The sequence below is a fragment of the Sinocyclocheilus grahami genome, unplaced genomic scaffold (assembly GCF_001515645.1).
Source record: "Sinocyclocheilus grahami isolate Dianchi unplaced genomic scaffold, SAMN03320097.WGS_v1.1 scaffold802.1, whole genome shotgun sequence".
Taxonomy (NCBI): Eukaryota; Metazoa; Chordata; class Actinopteri; order Cypriniformes; family Cyprinidae; genus Sinocyclocheilus; species Sinocyclocheilus grahami.
Genome location: NW_015505981.1, coordinates 155,180 through 177,621, shown reverse-complemented (window position 1 = coordinate 177,621; position 22,442 = coordinate 155,180). Strand labels below are relative to the sequence as shown.

The window sequence follows — 22,442 nt, the reverse complement described above, 5'->3', positions numbered from 1 at the left end:
ATTCAGAAACAGAAAGTAGTGCAGCTGCTTTATTTACAGGGTTTCCGGGGTAACGGCTGCACTTAAATTAATTATTATTATTTCTGCGCCATCTGCAGTCAGAGAGTGAAAGTGCGCTTTCATCCAGAGCATCTCTCACATGTTCCGCCATGTGCTTCTCGTCCGCGCTTGTTTACATCAGAGTGCCTTTCACGCAGCATACAGCGGTGTTGTGCATTTTGACCAGTTGATGGGACAAGTATTCTTAAAATGCATTCAAAATTCTGAATAATTTGTAATATATAATTATTCACGGTATTTAGAAGTGCCCACGATAACAATATCGTGCATATTCATTACCGTGATATATCGCATTACCGAATACCGACACAAGTCTACACTGCACAGAGTATTTTGTTAGAATCAGAAAACCAACTTACTGCTTATTGAAAGTAGTCCCGGTCGCTTTGGGGGTGATTTCATCCGCGGACGAGGATTCCTCCGACTCACTGTCGGATCCGGTGGCGAAAAAACGCGACATAACTGACGGCTGCTAAAACTGAAATGAGAAATACAGAAAGGACGAGGAAACAACAACAACAAGAGAGAGTGAAAAAAATACAGTCTCAAACCTACAAAGCATTGTTTAGAATCATGTCACGAGTATAAACAACACAAATATCGCTACTGACTTATGAGGACTGTGTGACATATCAGCAATTAACCATAGTGGACAAAAATGTCCATGTCAAAAAACTGTCATAAAAATGTGAAGCTTGGGAGCACAGAGTTAAGTTTGGTCTCATTTTAAAGAAGACCCATGGCAGATTATTGTTGAAGTAAAAAAAGTTTAAAAAGTGACTCCAAAAAAAAAAAGTTCTAGATGTTTAGGTTTATGAAAATGATTTATGAACGATGTTTTATATAAAACATATATTTTATGAAACATGTTGAACTCTATACCTGCTAGAAAATCAAAGCCATAAATCTAAACAAGTTGTATTCCAAAATTGAGGTTGATATCTCAAATAATGAGCTTTCAGTAAGATGTTGCTTGGGCGCAGTACCAAATGTTCCTCATTAGATGCCAGCAAAACTCTGCTGGTGCACACAGTGGTTGGATTTGTGGAGCTTTTCTCTCTCAAATATTACAAGAACACACATACAAACCACACTCTGACATCCACACCAACACACCCACACAATTATAGCTGCATTATTTATCCAATTGGCTCTATAATATGCAGAAGCAGAAAACAGGAATAAAGCGAGTATTTTCTTTATGGGTCAAACCTGAAAAAATGGCACCATCTGGTAAAAAAATTGTAAAAAATTTAAATTTTAAAGCCTTGCCAATATAATGAAAGCCTATCAACAAAAATTGCATAATTTTACAGTTACAAAATAGCAGTTTTAATGGGTTTCTTTCAATGGGGACATTTTTGTCCTTAAGGTCCTGAGAGGAACCTTTTTTGTACCTAGTGCAAAACAGATTTATTAAAGGAAACTGAAGTGAAATAGTAAAATTCCAATAAAAATACACACCTGTGCCAAAATGTATGCAGTTGGCAATAACAGTCAAAATGATAAAAAACAAAAATAACACTGAAAAGGACAAAAATGTCCAAAAGGTCGCACAAGGGTTAATGACGTTAAACGATAAATTACTCGGAACGTAAAAAAACACTTTAGTTATTAAAAGCTCTTATCTAGTGATGCTTTAAATAACAGTTTAACTCTGGTTGCTAGTTTGAAAGACTGACTGTCATCACTTCACTGCTAAAACGCCTCAATGGACATAAACTATAAGCTACTCAATAAGCCGTTTGCTGTGTATAGAAACACAAGTGACGCATAGTAGATAACTACTGTGTTATTACATCTTATTACCTCAGATCATCCGCGAAAACGTGCCGCGACCGGCTGGTTCAGGCCTAACGAGACCAAAACTGCATGTGTATGTGTGTAAGTGCCATATAAGCGGAAGTTCCCGAACATGACACATGCGGAACATACCTGTTATCTGCTGGAGACGTAAGATATCTGTTTGTGAACTCCCTTCGTGCAGATTTTAGATCCACATTTACAATTTTGAGAGCACGACTCACGGCGTGCGTCAAAGCCTTGTCGGCTACTGAGAGAGAGAGAGAGAGAGAGAGAGAGAGATGGATGGAGGCGCGCCGAAGCTTCAGCGGCCATGGTCTACCGCCACCCGCCGGCCTGGAGCGGAACTACAGAACATACCCCGCATCTTATTTTGTGCTCCACTGAAGGAAGAAAAACACACTGATTTGAAGCAAAATGGTGAGTAAAGAAATATTTGGGTGTAAAGTATTCCTTAAATGTTTTGACTATTTAATAATTTTAGTATGCTGTTTGGTGCTCAAGAAACAGTCACGCTGCTTAATATTTTTTTGTGGAAACTAAGATGTTTTTTTTTTTTATTAAATGTAAACGGTGCATTTTGAGCAATAGAAAGTAAAAAAATATATATAAAAAAATAGAAATCTGTAGTATCTTTACTTTCACCTTTGATCAACTTAATGCATCCTTGCTGAATAAAAGCATTAATTTCTCAAATATGTATAAAATATATTTTAAATTATATATGTATATTTTAAATAATAATGTATATATATATATATAAACAAGTGGCCGTTCACATTTGCCTAATTTGTAGCCTTGCATATATATTTTGGTAAATCTATAAACTGAATTTGCACATTAAGTTGCAAAATAATTTGTGATTTTATGAAAATTGATTGAATAAGGGACTCTTGCTAAAGTTGTGTCCTAAAGTTTTTTTAATGTTTATATTTCCACACTCCAATATTTAATTAGAAATATATTTTCTAGAGTGGATGAAATAACATGGATGAGTCGAACAGGCACACAATATCTGACAAACTGATGAAAACCAGAAATTCACAACTTAAATTCATACAAAAGTACATTTTATTTTCACAAATTAAAAATCAACAATAAGTCCTATAGAGAGAACAGTCAAGAGGGAAAAGCACATTTTCTAACTCCAGTTTGGTTTGTGTGTGTCGTGTTGATGTTTTCCAGTGTAGTTAATGTCCATATATTTCCACAGAGTTGGGCGCTCAGCATCTGCAGTGGTTTCCTGCACAAAACTCAAAAGCTGTGACACTATGATGACCCCGGTGAAAACAGTAGACCGTAAACTATAATCAAAGCATATCCATTCTCGAACACATTTACACGAGAAGAGTGTGTAAAGATAGAAAACGAAAATAAAATGTCCAACAACCTGCCATTTCAAGATGCAGCTTTCTGAGTACCAGGAGAAATGCCATGTGAAACCAGCGGTCTCACTCTTCTACTGTCCCTACTGCTATTCACATACATAATAAACGTCTACATCTACAGCATACGATGAGTCTGAGAGCGAGAGATTTCACAGCAGTGGATGAGAATATAATGCCAATGTGTGTCTTGATGGCAAAGAGAATGTGAAAGTGGATGGAAAATAGAAATAAAAAAAAAGGAATATTACAGAAAGTAAAAAAAAAAAAAAAAGCACAATTAAGACAGTTGGGCAGGGAGAGGGAAACGGAAATACAAGTACACACACAGAGCACCACTTCCTGTTGAGAGTGCTTGCATCCTAAGGATGCAGGAAGCTCACAGGAAGTAGTCAGCGACTGGTTTTTTGGAGGGAATGCCTCTCGTTTCTTGTGGAGCAGCTTCGAATATGATGAACTCTTTCTGCAGGTGCTCATCAAGCTCCAAGATTGCCGCCACATTACCACATCTATGACAAAGAAAAGTGGATTAAGTAAGCATTTTGTTTTCTTATTAATAGTATTACAAGAAAGTAATCTTGAATTACTTGTAACAGTTTGAATTAGATATACATATATATATATATATATATATATATATATAAATAAAAAAAAGCGAGTCAGTTGTGAATGATTCACTGAGTGATTGAGTCTGATTCAAACCACTGACTCACAAGAGCCGGTTCATTTGTTGCTCACGCTGTGTTTGTTGTGTGTGTAGGAAACTCTCACATCCACTATAAAGATGTAATTAACAAAAGTGCAGGTGAACGCACACAAAGTTTTCCAGACTGGTGCAAATACTGACTAGATTTAAAATGACTGTTGTTTGTGGTTTTTATTTGTCATCTTTGTTACTATTTTAGTTACAGTCTGCAACCCTGAATAATACAAAAACGACAATTCCAATCAGGGTTATTATAGTTAATTAAACACAAAACCATAAAGCTTATTTTACTTCTTTAAACTTTTTCAGAGAAGTAATTTCAGCTGTTTGCTAAGGCAACACTTCTCAGTTTCATTTAGTTTAACTTGATGTACTAAAACTGAAATAAAAATTATAAAAATAAACATTTTCATTACATTTAAATTAGGGCTGCACGATAAATCGCATGCGATATTTAACGCGCATCTTGTCAGTAAAGCCGGTTCTGTAATCAGCGGTAAATCTCCATCACGTGCGGGCTTTCACATTGAGCAGCATTAACTACACAGAGCTGTTGTTCACTGACGAGCTGCGCAAAACCACGTTCATATTCGCGCAGCTCGTCAGTGAACAACGGCTCTGTGTAGTTAATGTTAACGGTGTATGACATCAAAGTACTGCGAGAGCTATAAGAGAGCGGACGTCTCCTTATGTTTTCTCTCGCCGTACTTTGATGTCATACACCAATCGATCTTCAAGTCGAACACACCTCTTTACTCTCGCGTGCCACGTGACCGAGTGTAATCGCAGCCTCTGCGGTTGAAAAATCTAATTTTTTCATATCGCGATATTATCGCAAATGCAATTAATCGTTCAGCCCTAATAAGAAGCAACATCAGATCACAAAAGGATGCATCTGACTGATGTTGTGGAGTAAAACAATATCATGTTCTCTTTTGTTGGACAATGGGTTTAGAAACGCTGCTCACTGCAAGTCATTACAAAGGAAGATGTTTGACGTGTTGCTTTTTCAAATGCACGTTATAAGCAGGGAGTTGTACATCTCAGCACGTAGACTCACAGACATACCCAGTCAATTCAGAGAAATAAGACGTACGGAAATGATTGCAACATTTGCAATTCACAAGCGCGAATTGATGTCGTACCAAACGGTTCAATAATATACTGAGAATTGTGGCATCCGTAATAGCTACATGGACATTCTTGTAACTGTGAGACAAAAACGCACCTGTAGCAGTAATTGGGAGCAGACCACACAGTGAGAACAGTCTCGTTGAAGTGCCACTTGTAACCTTCCATGACAAGCTGATGTGCCCTGCAGATCATGTCGATGTCGTTGGCGGCGTTGAACTGGGCCACGACGTCACTGCCAAACAGATATCCAGCACCTCTCGGGCTGACTCCCCATCCTGTGGTGTCTGAATCAGAGAGACATGCAGTCAAATAATAAGCTGATGATGAACAACTTCTCAGTTTTAATCTAGAATTACCTTCAGGATCAGACCACAAAAGATCACACATGGGCCCATCATGAGGCACTTCCTGCTTCCTGTCGATGGTTCTGATCTGGTCCAGAGTCTGGATTGAGGGCGACAGGCCTCCGTGTACACAGAAGATCTGTGGGGTCACAAGAAACACATCCACATCAGGCCAGTTCTGAGGCAGAAAGTGGGACCATGTTAGCAAACCAACAAAAAGCCTCACTTTGCCGTCAATGATGGCGGAGAGGGACAGGTAGTCGAAGATCTCTGTGCAGTACCTCCATACCGTGACCGAACCGTATTTTCTTAAACACTCGTCGTAAAAGCCGTACACCTGTGTGATCTGTCTAGACTCATGATTTCCCCGGATCAGGGTGATTCTGTCTGGATAACGCACCTGTGAGGACGAATGTGAAATATTACAATTTAAAATAACCGTTTTGTGATCAAAGCTGAATTTTCAGCTTCATTACTCCAGTCTTCAGTGTCACATGATCCTTCAGGAATCATTCTAATATGCTGATTTCTTAAAATCAAATACCCACTGTATATTCAGATTCTTATTCTTTCAAAAATGTCTAAAAAAAATATTAATTATTCAATTTTTAAAAAGTGGTGTATGCTCATTTATTACAATAACAACCATTACATCTCATTACAAATGCCCTAAACAGCTTGACAGTACCTTCAGGGCAAGAAGTAACAGAAAAGTCTCGACACTGTAAAAGCCTCTGTCCACAAAATCTCCCATGAAGAGGTAGTTTGTTTCTGGAACGTCGCCTCCCACCTGAAGAAGAACAGATTATTAAATATTAATTTATTAACCAATTATTAGTGGATTTGTCAGTATATTCCATTTAAATAACAAATACCCAGTCCAATAAGAAATGCTAGCATGCGATTAGCAAGCTGAAGGAAATAACAGCACCACTGATTTGATTTAAACTAACAGTAAGACTGTCCAGTCAATAACATCAATTACAACTAGTAGGTTGCTCTATTTAATTTTATTATAATTTTGAAAAATACCATGAAATAAATTTTTGGTCATACCGCCCAGCACTACCACTGGATACAAAAAAAAATTAAAACATCATTTTGGATTGACTTTTTGTGTGAAAGAACTCAGACATACCCTAAACAATTCCTTCAAGTCATAAAACTGCCCATGGATGTCACCACACACCTGAAGAAAAGACAGAGCTATTAACTTCCCATAAACACGATCAAAGAAATGGTTCATTATCATTTTAAAGATGATCTTTTGAGAAAAATGTCAAAATATCTAAAAAATGGTCACCAAAACTGTTTGGTTACCAACATTCTTTAAAAATCTCTTCTTTTCTGTCTCCTCTATGCTCAGTTTCTCAATACTTACTGTTACCGGAGAGTCCACCCTCTGTACGTTACTCTCTTCTACAAGAATCTCTCTGGAATCACACATTAGTGTTGTATGAGCATATGATCAACAGTAAAATGCTTTTAAAAGCTACTAATTGGCTTTCTGTTGGTTGTAATCACCTGGCTTTGGCACACAGGGCTTTGACCTCATTCTCCTTGATGAGCTCACACCTCCTCAGCTGGTCGATCTGCCTGTCCAGATCACTCATGTCACCCATGGTGGATCTCTGAGAGACCGTCTGGAGAAACCAGTGAATACCGCTACTGTAGGACTAACAATCTCTCTCTGTGCTATCCAAACACAGACACACACACACACCAGATGAAGAGACGTGGAGAGGTGGCATATTACATATTACAGCCAACGGCTCTCTGCTGCCCCTAGTGGCGCATTGACATATTACAGCCAATGGCTGTCTGCTGCCCCTAGTGGCGCATTGACATATTACAGCCAACGGCTCTCTGCTGCCCCTAGTGGCGCATTGACATATTACAGCCAACGGCTCTCTGCTGCCCCTAGTGGCGCATTGACATATTACAGCCAACGGCTCTCTGCTGCCCCTAGTGGCGCATTGACATATTACAGCCAATTAGCAAGCTGAAGGAAATAACAGCACCACTGATTTGATTTAAACTAACAGTAAGACTGTCCAGTCAATAACATCAATTACAACTAGTAGGTTGCTCTATTTAATTTTATTATAATTTTGAAAAATACCATGAAATAAATTTTTGGTCATACCGCCCAGCACTACCACTGGATACAAAAAAAAATTAAAACATCATTTTGGATTGACTTTTTGTGTGAAAGAACTCAGACATACCCTAAACAATTCCTTCAAGTCATAAAACTGCCCATGGATGTCACCACACACCTGAAGAAAAGACAGAGCTATTAACTTCCCATAAACACGATCAAAGAAATGGTTCATTATCATTTTAAAGATGATCTTTTGAGAAAAATGTCAAAATATCTAAAAAATGGTCACCAAAACTGTTTGGTTACCAACATTCTTTAAAAATCTCTTCTTTTCTGTCTCCTCTATGCTCAGTTTCTCAATACTTACTGTTACCGGAGAGTCCACCCTCTGTACGTTACTCTCTTCTACAAGAATCTCTCTGGAATCACACATTAGTGTTGTATGAGCATATGATCAACAGTAAAATGCTTTTAAAAGCTACTAATTGGCTTTCTGTTGGTTGTAATCACCTGGCTTTGGCACACAGGGCTTTGACCTCATTCTCCTTGATGAGCTCACACCTCCTCAGCTGGTCGATCTGCCTGTCCAGATCACTCATGTCACCCATGGTGGATCTCTGAGAGACCGTCTGGAGAAACCAGTGAATACCGCTACTGTAGGACTAACAATCTCTCTCTGTGCTATCCAAACACAGACACACACACACACCAGATGAAGAGACGTGGAGAGGTGGTGGGGTCGAATCTGGGCACAACAACCTGTTCGGAGTAAAGAAAAAAAGAAAAGACATTTTAATATAGTCAACATTTACTATACTATGTATTTGTCTTATTCAAATTTAACCATGCAAAGATAACTAAAGTTTTGCCTCATCATTAAAGATAAGGCAAAACAGCCCGAGAAAGCATCATAAAGTGCAACAGTACACACTGTATATCCCACACACATTACCAGTCAAAGGTTTTCAAATAATGTTTCTGAAACAAGTCTCAACTGCTCACCAAGTTTCTGTTTGTACAAATTGAAGACTGAACTTAAAGGGGTCATATGATGCGATTTCAAGTTTTCCTTTCTCTTTGGAGTGTTCCAAGCTCTTTGTGCATAAAGAAGATCTGTAAAGTTGCAAAGACTAAAGTCTCAAATCCAAAGAGATATTCTTTATAAAAGTTAAAAAAGTATAAAAGTCAGCCACACCTACCTAAAACGCCTCGTTCTAACACGGCCCCACATATCTACATCACTATGTGGGAAGATTTGCATAATGCCGCCCAAATGTTCACGCAAAGAAAGAAGGCGTGACTTTTATTCTCGCTGTAGTATTGTTGTTGCCGCCGCCATGTCGTGGAGACGCTGTGTGATTCGTTGTGAAAGCGAAACTACTTCGTTTGGTCTTCCAAAAGAGGACGATATCCGCTTCGTCATGCCTAGAGCTGATCTGTGCTGGTCGCTGAGGAATAAACTTTGCGCTGTGGATCGCCGGATCGGCTTTCACCGTGGACGAAGCGGAGTCCAGCCCGGGGTCGTCACGTGTGGTTGCCGCAGGCATCAGAATATGGTAAGGGCCGTAACATTTCCATCACACGCTTGAGGAAAGTATTGTGAATATAGAAACAACATTTTATGTCCATTGCAAAATCGTTTGAGAGCGTAGATGACGTCATTCGTGGTGCCTCATGATAGTGGGTGGGCGCTAACGAGATATTTTGGCTTGAACTGCCTTATCAATTCCCTGATTGGCGGAGAGATTACTTTGCAGAATCATGGGTATTGTAGTTTCTACCAGGAATTCTACTGTTATACATGATTATTAAAAAAATTAGTTGAAAAAAAAAAAAGGACCGACGGCTTCAACAAAACCATATTACAGCAGGCCTTAAAAATCAACTCCCTTATAGAGAAAATAAATGGGATTTTTACTTTCAAAACCTTCTGATCATAATAGAAAACCTGTCTGATTAAAGTTATTTTGGCATTACACACCGAGTAAACCATTAGTCAACTCAAATGACGTCACATTATCATTATAACGTCATGAAGCAGAAAGACCCACAAAAACAGTTTGCGTGTACAGATTCTTCTCAACAATACATCTCAGGAGAAAGATTAAAATCTCGCAGATATCAAGAGTAAAATATTAATTGGTAACAGAAATATTATACAAAACAGAGTCTCAAACGACTATATTAGAAATATACTTAATAACACCGTTTATCCTCCAGCTCGTTTTTTATGGTCTTCCGTGTTTGGTGACTTGAATTGGCATAAAGCTTGGCGAACAGTGGATACATTTTACATTAATAACAAACCAAAAGAAGTTTCTTTTAATATAATGCATCGAATATACCCAGTAAAAGAAACTATTTTTCATTGCTTATATACAAAAATATTCTGGACTGATATGGAACATTTAATTAAGAAGATATTGCACATTGCTTTACAGCTGAGTGGTCCTAACAGATTAATATATTTTAATAATCATGATATTGATAAAGATAAAGCATTACACTCTAAAAAATGCTGGGTTGAATACAACCCAGTGCTGGGTAAAATAGGGACAAACCCAGCAATTGGGTTGTTTTGACCCAGCGGTTGGGTTAAATGTTTAACCCAACCTTCTGGGTAGTAACCCAACTGCTGGGTCAAAACAGCCCAATTGCTGGGTTTGTCCCTATTTTACCCAGCACTGGGTTGTATCTAACCCAGCCTTTTTTAGAGTGTATCTTGTACAGTTATTAAAATACATGGGAAAGTTTCATATTCATAAAATGAAATGTTCAGACTCCAAACCAAATTTTTCTCACTTTAATTCAAGCTTTACTGTAATGTTTTACAAAACTGCACAAGTAAAAAGGCAATTAGAACATATAACATTGTATGTAAATATGACATTGTAGCGTAACATTTTATTTTTCCTTGGAATATTATTTACTTGTATTTTTGTTATTGTTGTATACCCATATTTTTTTTCTTTTCTGTTTTGCAATGGATGATTCTTATCGTATTGTTCTTGGTTATGGCATTAATAATAAACAATTATAATAATAATAATAATAAAAAAAACAGTTTGTGCATTCATGTTTTACACAGTCATTTTAATGGTTAATCTTTTTCTTTAAATACAACGGCTTTCTGAAACCAGTGACAAATGTTTAATTAGAATTAAGTAAAATATGAATATTTATGACTTCTGATTAACAACGTCATAGTATGTATGCAAATTAAGCACAACAGCCTAAAACCCAGTGGATGAGGTCTCTGGCCTTCGGTAGAGAAACAGTAGTTAATCAAGTTAAACAACTCAAACAGCGGCAGACGTTTAAAACGATCCAAGTCTAACGCTGGTAAGATAACTTCAAATTAGGATGACAGTTCAATCTTGTGTCGCCAACTCGTGTTACAATAAAAGCTAAAACATCATTTTAGAAGTCTTCCTATGTCAATACGCGGTCAAATGTATTGTTTCACAAGGAACTACGTTAAACGTAAAAACGAACGTAACGTACTTCGCTCAGTTCGCGTACCCAACGTGACGGTGAATTAGACTGCCACAACTTTCCTGAAAACTTACTGACGAATTTAATAACTTCTAGACGACTAACACTAACAAACACACCACCGACATTTATCAATCCCCACGATGTCAAGAGTCCTGATGTCAAACTCGACCTCAATGTCCAGCCACAGACGAATCAACCCTGAATTAGCAGCGCTAGCTAGCCTGAAAGCTAAAGGCCGGAAAAACCAGCTCATCTGCCTTAGACAAATACACGGCCAGTTTACGCTTCTTCACCGCTTAAACCACAACAGAGTTCAAGAAATATACGGGTGAAACGTACCTTTAGTCACTCCAGATAGACTTAATAGAGCAATTTAAGGAGTATAACGTCAGTTCGCTTTTTAGGGCTTCCACCCGGTTCGTCGGTCTTTTTCTCCCACCAGCCTCTACCGGCGTCAAGCGCCTCCCTTTTGGAAAGCCATACATATGTGACCGCCAACGGCTGTCTGCTGCCCCTAGTGGCGCATTGACATATTACAGCCAACGGCTCTCTGCTGCCCCTAGTGGCGCATTGATATATTACAGCCAACGGCTGTCTGCTGCCCCTAGTGGCGCATTGATATATTACAGCCAACGGCTGTCTGCTGCCCCTAGTGGCGCATTGATATATTACAGCCAACGGCTGTCTGCTGCCCCTAGTGGCGCATTGATATATTACAGCCAACGGCTGTCTGCTGCCCCTAGTGGCGCATTGATATATTACAGCCAACGGCTGTCTGCTGCCCCTAGTGGCGCATTGATATATTACAGCCAACGGCTGTCTGCTGCCCCTAGTGGCGCATTGATATATTACAGCCAACGGCTGTCTGCTGCCCCTAGTGGCGCATTGATATATTACAGCCAACGGCTGTCTGCTGCCCCTAGTGGCGCATTGATATATTACAGCCAACGGCTGTCTGCTGCCCCTAGTGGCGCATTGACATATTACAGCCAATGGCTGTCTGCTGCCCCTAGTGGCGCATTGACATATTAGAGCCAATGGCTGTCTGCTGCCCCTAGTGGCGCATTGACACATTAGAGCCAATGGCTGTCTGCTGCCCCTAGTGGCGCATTGACATATTACAGCCAACGGCTGTCTGCTGCCCCTAGTGGCGCATTGACATGTTAGAGCCAATGGCTGTCTGCTGCCCCTAGTGGCGCATTGACATATTACAGCCAATGGCTGTCTGCTGCCCCTAGTTAGAGCCAATGGCTGTCTGCTGCCCCTAGTGGCGCATTGACACATTAGAGCCAATGGCTGTCTGCTGCCCCTAGTGGCGCATTGACATATTACAGCCAATGGCTGTCTGCTGCCCCTAGTGGCGCATTGACATATTACAGCCAACGACCGTCTTCTGCCCTCTAGTGGCGGAGTGATATGTAACAGCGAGCGGCTTACTACTGTCCTCTAGTGGCGTATAAACATATGACAACCAGCGACTCTGTTATGCCCCCTAGTGGCGAAGTGATATATTCAATTCAAAATACTTTATTGCCATGATTGTTTACATACAATATTGCCAAATAATTATACACATAGAAAGAAATGGCAAGAAAAAGAAAAAGAAATATACAATATAACAATAACAAATAGCAATAAAATAGTTTTAAATGTGATATGACAGCCAGCGACTCTGTTCTGCCCTCTAGTGGCGAAACGACAGCAGTCGTCCAGCAGTGATTCTCTGCTGCCCCCTAGTGATAAACACTGGATATGACAGTTTGAACTACAGTCAAAGTTTAAGTGCTGCAAAAAAGTGCAAAAATGTTTATTGATATTTAGTATGTAATCATTTCCCTTATACTTTCCCCCCCTTCAAATATAAATACATACTCAGTTAAACTCTTAAGAAAAATGCATGAGAAATGTCTGTGCGCAGTTTAGATTCTTAAGATAGAAGCAAACAAAATAGTGGAAGTAAAATGAAATGTTGTGCGGCAGCTGAGGAGTTAGAATAACTTTCCATAATATTTACCAGGCTGCATAGTGCTTGAATAAGACAAATAAAAACGGGTGAAGAATGCATCTGAAAATATATTATTACTCCTGAACAGGCTTTTTGAGTTTGCTTTTGAGTTCTGCCATCATGAAGGGACTCCCCATACTGCACAAACAAAATAAGGAAAGAAGTTAGTTATTTGTGAAACAACATCAAATGAAATTAATAATTCAGATTGATATAACAGGCCATACCCAGGATGCCTTGGCGGTGTCCATTTGGGTTTAGCTGGCACTTGCTCTTGTTTGACAGAATCCTCTGTTACTGCAACTGACTTTTGCTGTGAAAAACAGTTGTATCACTACACATCTACACATCAAATAACTGACATATACTTTGATACATACACATTTTTTTTAAATAAAATTGTCAGCCGTTTGTATTACAGTTTTACAGTTTCAACATAAACTAATAAAAATAAAATTTGATGCATATTTGTCATGCATACATAAATCAAAACAGGAAAGGACCAGTTAAGATTTTTGTCACAGTACTAATAAGCTGAATGTGTTTAAAATACACAACAAGCAGGTTTATATATTTATCAATAAATCCAATTTCTTTCAATCTCATTCATTTGAACTTTAATTAACTTTAACTTGAATATCGCTTGTTCCACAGCTAACAACATTTATTTTTGCAATTAACAGATTTATGTTGATTCTAAGCAATTTGAAGAGCTGCAATTTGAACATATAATTATTTAAATCAAATAAAACAATTTTTAGTAAAAAATGTTTTATTAGTTTGTTTACGTTAAAACCGTGTAATCCAAACGGATGAAAATTTTATAAGCAATTAAAATACACAAATCTTAAATTTAGGATTAAAAATATTTATTGAGTGTAATATTGTGCTTGGATTACGCAGTACCATCATTTTTTAGACTCAAACTGTTTGTGTGTCCATATCTGTTGTGTACCTGTGGTTGCAGTGTTCTCTCTGCTGCTCCTCCTTCTCTTGCTTTCTTCCCAAACTCAGTTTTTCTCAATACTGGCAGCGCTGCACCCAGTCCTGAAAAATGACCAAGGAAAAAACAAATAATGGACCGATTTAAAGTACTAATAAAATGTTAATGTACTTTTCATTGAGATTTTATTTTGGTAAATACCTGGAAGTTTAAATCCAGTTACCCCTTTATTTGGAAGAGAGACTTCAACCTTCTGACTACATGGTGAAGGCTGTGGGACAAGAGGTTCGACCGAGGCCTTGAAGAGGAGCCTTCTGGGGTCTTTGGGAGGCCGAACTAGGGGATTCTTCACAGCAATTCGAGACTTCTGAACGGTAAAGTCCAAAGATGATTCCTCAAATGCCTAAAGATAAATAGTCAAGTTTAAAGGGTTAGTTCACCCAAAAATGAAAACGTCACCCTCGTGTCGTTTCAAACCCGTAAGACCTTCGTTCATCTTCGGAACACAATTTAAGATATTTTATAACCCTCCCATAGACAGCAAGGTAACTACCACGTTCAAGGTCCAGAAAAGTACCAAGATGATCGACAAAGTAGTCCGTGTGACATCAGTGGTTCAACTGTAAACTTACGAAGCTACGAGAATACTTTTTTGCGCAAAGAAAACAAAAATAACACTACACTCGTGGACGCGCGTTCACGACAGTACCATGGCGCGAGCGTGTGGCAGCGTTTGTTTTCTTTGCACAAAAAAGTATTCTCGTAGCTTCGTAAGTTTACAGTTGAACCACTGATGTCACACGGACTACTTTGTCGATCATCTTGGTACTTTTCTGGACCTTGAACGTGGTAGTTACCTTGCTGTCTATGGGAGGGTCAGAGAGCCCTCAGATTTCATCAAAAATATCTCAAGTTGTGTTCCGAAGATGAACGAAGGTCTTACGGGTTTGAATTTTCATTTTTGGGTGAACTAACCCTTTTAACTTCTTAGTAGGATGACATTTAATTTCTATATTCGTGGAGCTTTTACTCAACAAAATATTCTATATTACCTGTAGATACAAATATAATTTGCCTTCTGTCTTCACCTCTGGAAGGTCTTTGCTCACTGAATCAAATCCTCTTTTCATCCCAGATCTGCTGACTTCCATTAAGTCTTCATGACTACTCAACTCTGTTTCTCCAGCAATGACCTTCTGTATCTGATCACGACGTCCATCAGCTTCAGTAGTTTCACACTCTGGTGAACTAATATGTTGCTCGGTTTGTTTAAGAACGTCACTACTTGTGGTTTCCACCTCCATTTCTACCTTACTGTCCATTGTCTCACCCAATAACTTCCCTTCTTCTTCCAGGACAAAAGCATCAGCTGACACACATTGTGCAGGTCTTTGATATTCTGCATCGCCAGGTTCTTCTGTTGAAGGTCCTGCCAAAGGTTCTGTTTCTTGTACGAAGTTAATTTCTGTTTCTATCATTTCCTTCAAGACTTGATTTGTTATTCCTTCTACATACTCTAAAGCAGTCTCCAGGATCTCCTGCTCTTCAGCGCATCGCTCTGATTCACCCTGCAGATGTAGAGTTTCCTCCAGAAACTCTGCTGGACTCAAAGACCTTGTTAATACAGGTTTCACATCTGTTTGCTCCTCTGCAACATGTTTAATCTCGATTTCAGACATACTTGAATTTCCTAGTGATTCATTGAAAGTGTCCATTGTTCCTAGAGATGATTTGCATTCTCCTTCTGTGAACTCAAGAAGCTCATGTGACTGTAAAGTGACATTTCTGATGACTGATGATTGATTTTCTTTCTCGGAGGGCTCTGCTTCCTCATCTTTTGAACTGATCTTTGTTTCAGTTGTTTCTTCCATCAGTTCAGTTCTTAAATCAACATGTTCTTTGAGTGAGAACTCGGTTTTATCTATTTCCTGATGTGCCTGACTTTCTGTTGTACCTAAAGTTTCAATGTCTTGTTCAGTCTCAACTGCTTCATCAACTGCTTTCAGGGTCTCAGAGTGCTCAACAGAGCATGTGATCACAGCTTCCCTTTCTGCTTGCTCTTCTGCAAGAGTTTGGGGATTATGTAGGTTAGTTTTGATCTCCTCAAAACATCCCAAATCAGTCTCCGCCAATGCAGTCTCTGGCCCTTTCCTCAATTCTCCAGGGAACTCGCAAACAATTAGATCTGAAAACATGCCTTCAGTTTTCATGGCCACAACAGGTGACCCAGTTCCTGTTACAGGAGTATTTTCTGAAGTATCCTGTTTTGAATCCGACAGCAGGGTGTCTTCTAATGTATCAACGGTTTCGAAAAACTCATCCACTACTGTGGTCATTTTCAGTTCAACATTTGGTACTTTTTTTTCAGATAGTTCTTCGGAAACTCTCTGCAGGGTTTCTACTGACTCCATTAGCTCATATTTAGTCGTGTCTTGTTCACTTTCTGTGGTGTCTTCATCCTGCTCAGTTTCATGCATTACCTCCTCAACCCCTTTTTTAGAGAATTCATCAATGTCATAAGAATATTTTTCCATTACTTTCAGCCTTTCAGGCTTTGCAAGGTCATCTGCTTCCTCTGTAAAATATTCCCGCTGTGGCAGCAAATCTTGCACTTGTGATTCAGTTCCTTGTTCTTCATCATTCTCAGTCATCTCCTGGTCCATCTGGTCAACAATTTTTTTCTCCTTTTCATCAATAGGATGCTCTGCATGGTCCATCATGCTTATCTGCATTTCTTGTTCTACATCTTGTCCATAAAGCTCAGATTGGACCATTACGTCTGCGTTATCCAGATCTTCACTCTTCATTGCACACTTTTCATCCTCATGATTCTGATCGCATTCTTCTTTATCTTCATTGTCACCATCGTTTCGTTTAAGCTGCCAAATTTCTTCCAAGTTCTGTACAGTTTCATTCTCCTTATCCTGCTCAGTCGCACCTCTAGTTTCAGGCATCATCTCCTCAACCTCGTTTTTAGAGACGTAAGCAATTTCATCAGAATATTTTTTAAAATATTCCAGCTGTGGCAGCAAATCTTGCACTTGTGATTCAGTTCCTTGTTCTTCATCATTCTCAGTCATCTCCCGGTCCATCTGGTCAACAATTTGTTTCTCCTTTTCATCAAGAGGATGTTCATCTGAATGTTTAAAACCTCCAGTGCCTTCTTTCTCTGCATGGTCCATCATGCTTATCTGCATTTCTTGTTCTACATCTTGTCCATAAAGCTCAGATTGGACCATTACGTCTGCGTTATCCAGATCTTCACTCTTCATTGCACACTTTTCATCCTCATGATTCTGATCACAATCTTCTTTATCTTCATTGTCACCATCGTTTCGTTTAAGCTGCCCAATTTCTTCCAAGTCCTGTACAGTTTCATTCTCCTTATCCTGCTCAGTCGCACTTCTAGTTTCAGGCATCATCTCCTCAACCTCGTTTTTAGAGACGTAAGCAATTTCATCAGAATATTTTTTAAAATATTCCAGCTGTGGCAGCAAATCTTGCACTTGTGATTCAGTTCCTTGGTCTTCATCATTCTCAATTTCCCCCTGATCCTTCTGGTCAACAATTTGTTCCTCCATGTCATCAATAAGATGTTCATCTGCATGTTTAAATCCTCCAATGCCTCCCATCTCTCCATGATCCATCATGTTTATCAGTTTGTCTTGTTCTACATCTTGTCCATAAAGCTCAGATTGGACCATTACGTCTGCGTTATCCAGATCTTCACTCTTCATTGCACACTTTTCATCCTCATGATTCTGATCACAATCTTCTTTATCTTCATTGTCACCATCGTTTCGTTTAAGCTGCCCAATTTCTTCCAAGTCCTGTACAGTTTCATTCTCCTTATCCTGCTCAGTCGCACTTCTAGTTTCAGGCATCATCTCCTCAACCTCGTTTTTAGAGACGTAAGCAATTTCATCAGAATATTTTTTAAAATATTCCAGCTGTGGCAGCAAATCTTGCACTTGTGATTCAGTTCCTTGTTCTTCATCATTCTCAGTCATCTCCCGGTCCATCTGGTCAACAATTTGTTTCTCCTTTTCATCAATAGGATGTTCATCTGAATGTTTAAAACCTCCAATGCCTCCTGTCTCTCCATGATCCATCATGTTTATCAGTTTGTCTTGTTCTACATCTTGTCCATAAAGCTCACATTGGACCATAACGTCCGCGTTATCTGGATCTTCACTCTTCCGCAAATCTTGAACTTGTGATTCAAGTCCTTGTTCTTCATCATTCTCAGTTTTCTCCTGATCCTTCTGGTCTAAATCGTTCTCCTTTTCTTCAATTAGATGTTCATCTGCATGTTTAAAACCTGCAATGCCTTCTGTCTCTCCATGGTCCGCCATGTTTATCTGCTTTTCCTGTTCTACATCTTGCTCAAATTGGACCATTACGTCTGTCTTATATGCATCTTCTCTCTTCTTTGCACACTTTTCATCGTCATGATTCTGATCACGCTCTTCTTTATCTTCATTGTCACCATATTTTTGTTCAGTCTTACCAGTTTCTTCCAACTCGTGTGCAGTTTCACTCTCCTTACACTCATTGTTTGCATATACTTTTTCCGCCTGAACCTCATCGGATGAAACTGCTTCTTTCTCAACACATGCGCCAACCATGCGTCCTTCGTTGTCTGTATCAGTCCCAGTGGACCACACTGCACAATGGTAAGCTTGTTTTTTTGTGGTGTGAACATGAAGTTCATCATTACTGTCATCCTTGACCACATCAGTGTTTTCCCACGGCACAGAAGACACTTGCACTCTGACATTAGTTGGGGAACACTTGACCTCTGCACTGTCAAATTGATTAGTTTTCTTCCCTTCATTGGTGAAATTATTTGCCGTTACTTCTTTGTTAATCTTGTTTACTGCACTTTTCAAGTCAATATCTTCTGTTCTGGTATGAACACTTTGGTTTCCTTCATCTGTGACTTCCGGTCTGAGATATCTTGCAACAGCCCCTGACAGATAACCCTATACGAGCAAAACATTGAAACAGGAGTCAGTGAGCCTTACATTAGTCTACTAATCAAGAGACAAAGATCATATGAGGACTAGACAAGCAATACAATATGACTGGTATTATACATACAGACTAATCATTATCACAACTTAATCAGTGAAAGTCACTGTTGCAAAAGAGCAGCATTTACTCACCCAAACGGTCCAAATAGTGCGACCAATGCGGTTCCCTGAGCTTTCAGGTGGATCCATAGCCGATTAAATTTAAAAAATGATGAATTGCTGACAGATTAATGAGGCTCCCTCGAAGTTTTGGTGGCGACGTCCAGGCGGTTTTTTCACAACATCCCCATTCAGACCATAACAAGCACGTCTCCTTTTTATAAGTTGAGTCCTTTACGGGAAGTTATATTGTTACTGAGTGATGGAGGTCGCATTTGTCAAGTTCCTTGTGCTCATATGTCCGGTGTTTTAATGAGGAAGATGCGCTGTGTGAAGCAGCATTGACACCAGCCAACGCACAAGCACAAACTCTCGCACGGAGTTGGTTTGTGGTGAGGAAAGCATAAGAGTCATCGGGCCTGTCATGTTCAACCACACATCATTTCGGAGTACACTTCTCTAAATCACACTGGCTGTGTGTCAAAACCTAGTGAACAATCTAAAAAGGCGGCATTGGTCATGCGCGTGCAGCACTGTTGCGCGTGCAGTGTCTCAGTCGCCTGCAGCATTATTGGACATCATGAGTGAAACTGCCATTTTTTCGTATTTATGCTTTTTTTTTTCAGTCACAGTGCGAGAAAATCTGCTGTCTGGAAAGAAATCTCACTAGGTTTTGAAATACAGCCATAGTTTTCTGCTGCAACAGTTACTTCTGTGCAACTAGAGTGTGCAGCACCTTTAACTTCCCTCAAGATATTTCACCATATCAGCTTTAAAGCGTAGCTGATTATGAAATGAGATAGTAATGGCATTGTTTGATTATGATAGAAAACTAAAGCATTTTAAGTGTAGGCGCAATAATAATAATAAGACTAATGTGCACGTCTGAATATGCACAAGTGTTGTGGTTTGCCGTGTATCTAAGTCAGCTTAGTACGTGGACAAAATTAGTCACTGTGGTGCGTTCTTTCTGACTTTCTCACATACTCGGTAAAAAAAACAAAAAAACATTACAGCTTTATTTTAAAGAGTTTATTTAATTAAAATTGATGGCAGATAATTCAGAGTGAAGTGAATACCTAATATTGTGTTTCATGCATCATATTAGTAGTAAAAGAAAACATTTGATTTTTTAAGAAAAAAGAATACAACAGCAAAACTTCAGTATAAAGTTTCATGAGCTCATAGGTAGGGGTGGAGGTGGAGGTGGTGTCAAGAAAAGATGTAGATTTCTAAATAACTGCGAGTCATCATGATGACGCTTCCTCTGCAGGCTCTGCAAAACACAAGTGAGATGTAAACTTCATCTTCTAATCTAGGTCACTTATTGTAGTCTAATCTCATGTGAGTGTACATAATTATAAACATATTTGTCAACAATATTATATTTTTAAGAGGGAAATAAACACTTTAAATGTTTTTAAAACAGTCATTAGAGTATGTCTTACAAGGAAATACAATTTAAAGGGTTAGTTCACCCAAAAGTGAAAATAGGCTGTGTTTTACTCACCCCCGATGCATCCTAGGTGTATATGACTTTCTTCTTTCAGACAAATCCAGTCGGAGTTATATAAAAAATAGTCTTTGATCTTTCAAGCTCTATCGTTGCACTCAGCGGGTGTTGCATTCCTTCAGTTCAAAAGACGTGAAATAAAAACACCTTTCCATAAAAAAAGTGTCTCACATGACTCCGGGGGGTGAACAAAGGCCTCCTGTAGCGAATCGATGCGTTTTTGTAAGAAAAATATCCATATTCAAAACCTAATGATCACTTGAATCTAGCTTGCGCTCACTGTTGTATACAGAAGCAGCTCCGTGAGCATGACGTATGAGGTCGGCGAAAGTTGCAAAGTAATTCCCCTGGAACTGCTTCCGTTTTACAACAGTGAGCGCAAGCTAGATTCAAGTGATCATTAGGTTTTGAATATGGATATTTTTCTTACAAAAACGCATCGATTCGCTACAGGAGGCCTTTGTTCACCCCCCGGAGTCATGTGAGACACTTTTTTTTATGGAAAGGTGCTTTTTATTTCACGCCTTTTGGACAGAAGCAATGCAACACCCGCTGAGTGCAACGATAGAGCTTGAAAGATCAAAGACAATTTTTAATATAACTCCGACTGGATTCGTCTGAAAGAAGAAAGTCAAATACACCTAGGATGCATCGGGGGTGAGTAAAATGCAGCCTAATTTTAATTTTTGGGTGAACTAACCCTTTAAGTCTTTCTGTTTTCAAATTTCATGTTTAATTCAATGATTTACTTGCCGTTTTATTTGCGAAATGTACTATCAGTTTGTTTCTACACCACATTTTTTTCAGTGTATTTAGTATTTATACTGGATTTTGAATAGTAATATTATTTAGTTTGACTGTATCCATTGAATTACTAATTTTACACATGCACAGCATCTTGTATCTCAACAACACATTATTTACCTGTCCAGGTAAGATACGCAGGGAATCTCAGTGCAGGATGGGTAATTTCCACAGTAACTCTCAGACACTCTTTCTTCTCTTTCCTCAATCTCACAGTGTTTATATAGGATGGATCCACATCCTCATCCTCATCATTCTCCTCCATATGATCATTCAGCTGTTTGTCCTCTAGTACGGATTTCATTCCATCCGCACATTTATTCATCTTTTCACATTCGGCATTGCAGTCCACACTAGGCGGCCTGATTCCTGTAGAATAAGCCAAATGGTTGCTTTTCTTATTGATGCTATTGAGAAACATTCAGTCTGCTCACCATCATATTGGCATACGTACTGCGTGCATGTCCTCCTCTGCGACTGTCACTTTCCTGTCGTCCTGTAGATCTCACCAGAACACAAACGCTCTTGAGCTCTGGTTTCCCCTCGCTGTTTTCTCTCTCTCTCTCTTTTGACAAAAGCTTGGAGACGGTCGTGCCACCAGCAGCCCAGAGAACTTCAGCCGTGGGTTTTCCTCCAGAGAGAAGAACGGAGAATATTCCCACACCATCTCTGCTCCAGCTAACCGTCAGAGAACAAGGGATGGAGGGAGCAACTGAGAAACAAGACAGAAAAAGATTGCATCAAATGAGCCCAAAACCATATGTCTCTATGATATCCTTCATATTATATTCTAGGTTTAGGTTGCACATTTTTTAAAGAATGAATAGTTGTATTCAGCAAGGATATATTAAATTTATCAAAAATGACAGTAAAGACATTTATAATGTTAGACTTTTCTATAATGTTAGTATTTTCTATTTTTTCTGTTTTAAATAAATTTTATATATATATATATATATATATATATAAAAAAAAAAAAAAAAAAAATACATATACTCTCTCTCTCTC

The 22,442-nt window shown here is 38.9% G+C and overlaps 4 protein-coding genes across 8 annotated transcripts in view; all 4 read right to left on the bottom strand.

The window, feature by feature from the left end:
* eif3c (eukaryotic translation initiation factor 3, subunit C) overlaps positions 1-2,144 on the bottom strand; it is a 17,707-nt gene extending 15,563 nt beyond the window's left edge. For all 4 annotated transcript variants that reach the window (XM_016246574.1, XM_016246575.1, XM_016246576.1 and 1 more), the window contains exons 1-2: positions 1,996-2,144; positions 420-538 (exon numbers count right to left, since the gene is read on the bottom strand). In XM_016246574.1, coding sequence (XP_016102060.1) covers positions 420-520 — 101 coding nt within the window. In that variant the 5' untranslated portion in view covers positions 521-538; positions 1,996-2,144. The remainder of the gene's footprint in view (positions 1-419; positions 539-1,995) is intronic.
* Positions 2,145-3,320: 1,176 nt separating this feature from the next.
* Positions 3,321-11,529, bottom strand: ppp4cb (protein phosphatase 4, catalytic subunit b). 2 transcript variants are annotated; one of them, XM_016246573.1, is made up of 9 exons: positions 11,374-11,529; positions 8,047-8,295; positions 7,904-7,955; positions 7,661-7,711; positions 6,121-6,222; positions 5,659-5,832; positions 5,445-5,571; positions 5,183-5,372; positions 3,321-3,757 (listed from the first exon to the last, which is right to left on the bottom strand). In XM_016246573.1, exons 2-9 carry the CDS (start codon positions 8,142-8,144, stop codon positions 3,628-3,630), a joined length of 924 nt encoding a protein of 307 aa, XP_016102059.1. In that variant the 5' UTR covers positions 8,145-8,295; positions 11,374-11,529; the 3' UTR covers positions 3,321-3,627. The 2 variants fall into 2 exon arrangements, with proteins under 2 accessions (XP_016102059.1, XP_016102058.1); XM_016246572.1 differs by lacking the exons at positions 7,661-7,711; positions 7,904-7,955; positions 8,047-8,295; positions 11,374-11,529 and adding exons at positions 6,571-6,621; positions 6,814-6,865; positions 6,957-7,151.
* A 1,022-nt stretch (positions 11,530-12,551) lies between these two features.
* LOC107562011 (claspin) lies at positions 12,552-19,671 on the bottom strand. Its single transcript, XM_016246571.1, has 6 exons — positions 19,151-19,671; positions 15,035-18,967; positions 14,184-14,385; positions 13,995-14,086; positions 13,267-13,352; positions 12,552-13,177 (listed from the first exon to the last, which is right to left on the bottom strand). The coding sequence occupies exons 1-6, from the start codon at positions 19,205-19,207 to the stop codon at positions 13,114-13,116; spliced, it is 4,434 nt and encodes a 1,477-aa protein (XP_016102057.1). The 5' UTR covers positions 19,208-19,671; the 3' UTR covers positions 12,552-13,113.
* Positions 19,672-20,173: 502 nt separating this feature from the next.
* Positions 20,174-22,442, bottom strand: part of LOC107562010 (uncharacterized) — a 15,437-nt gene continuing 13,168 nt past the window's right edge. Inside the window, exons 11-13 of the mRNA XM_016246569.1 lie at positions 21,889-22,146; positions 21,555-21,803; positions 20,174-20,393 (exon numbers count right to left, since the gene is read on the bottom strand). Coding sequence (XP_016102055.1) covers positions 20,368-20,393; positions 21,555-21,803; positions 21,889-22,146 — 533 coding nt within the window. The 3' untranslated portion in view covers positions 20,174-20,367. The remainder of the gene's footprint in view (positions 20,394-21,554; positions 21,804-21,888; positions 22,147-22,442) is intronic.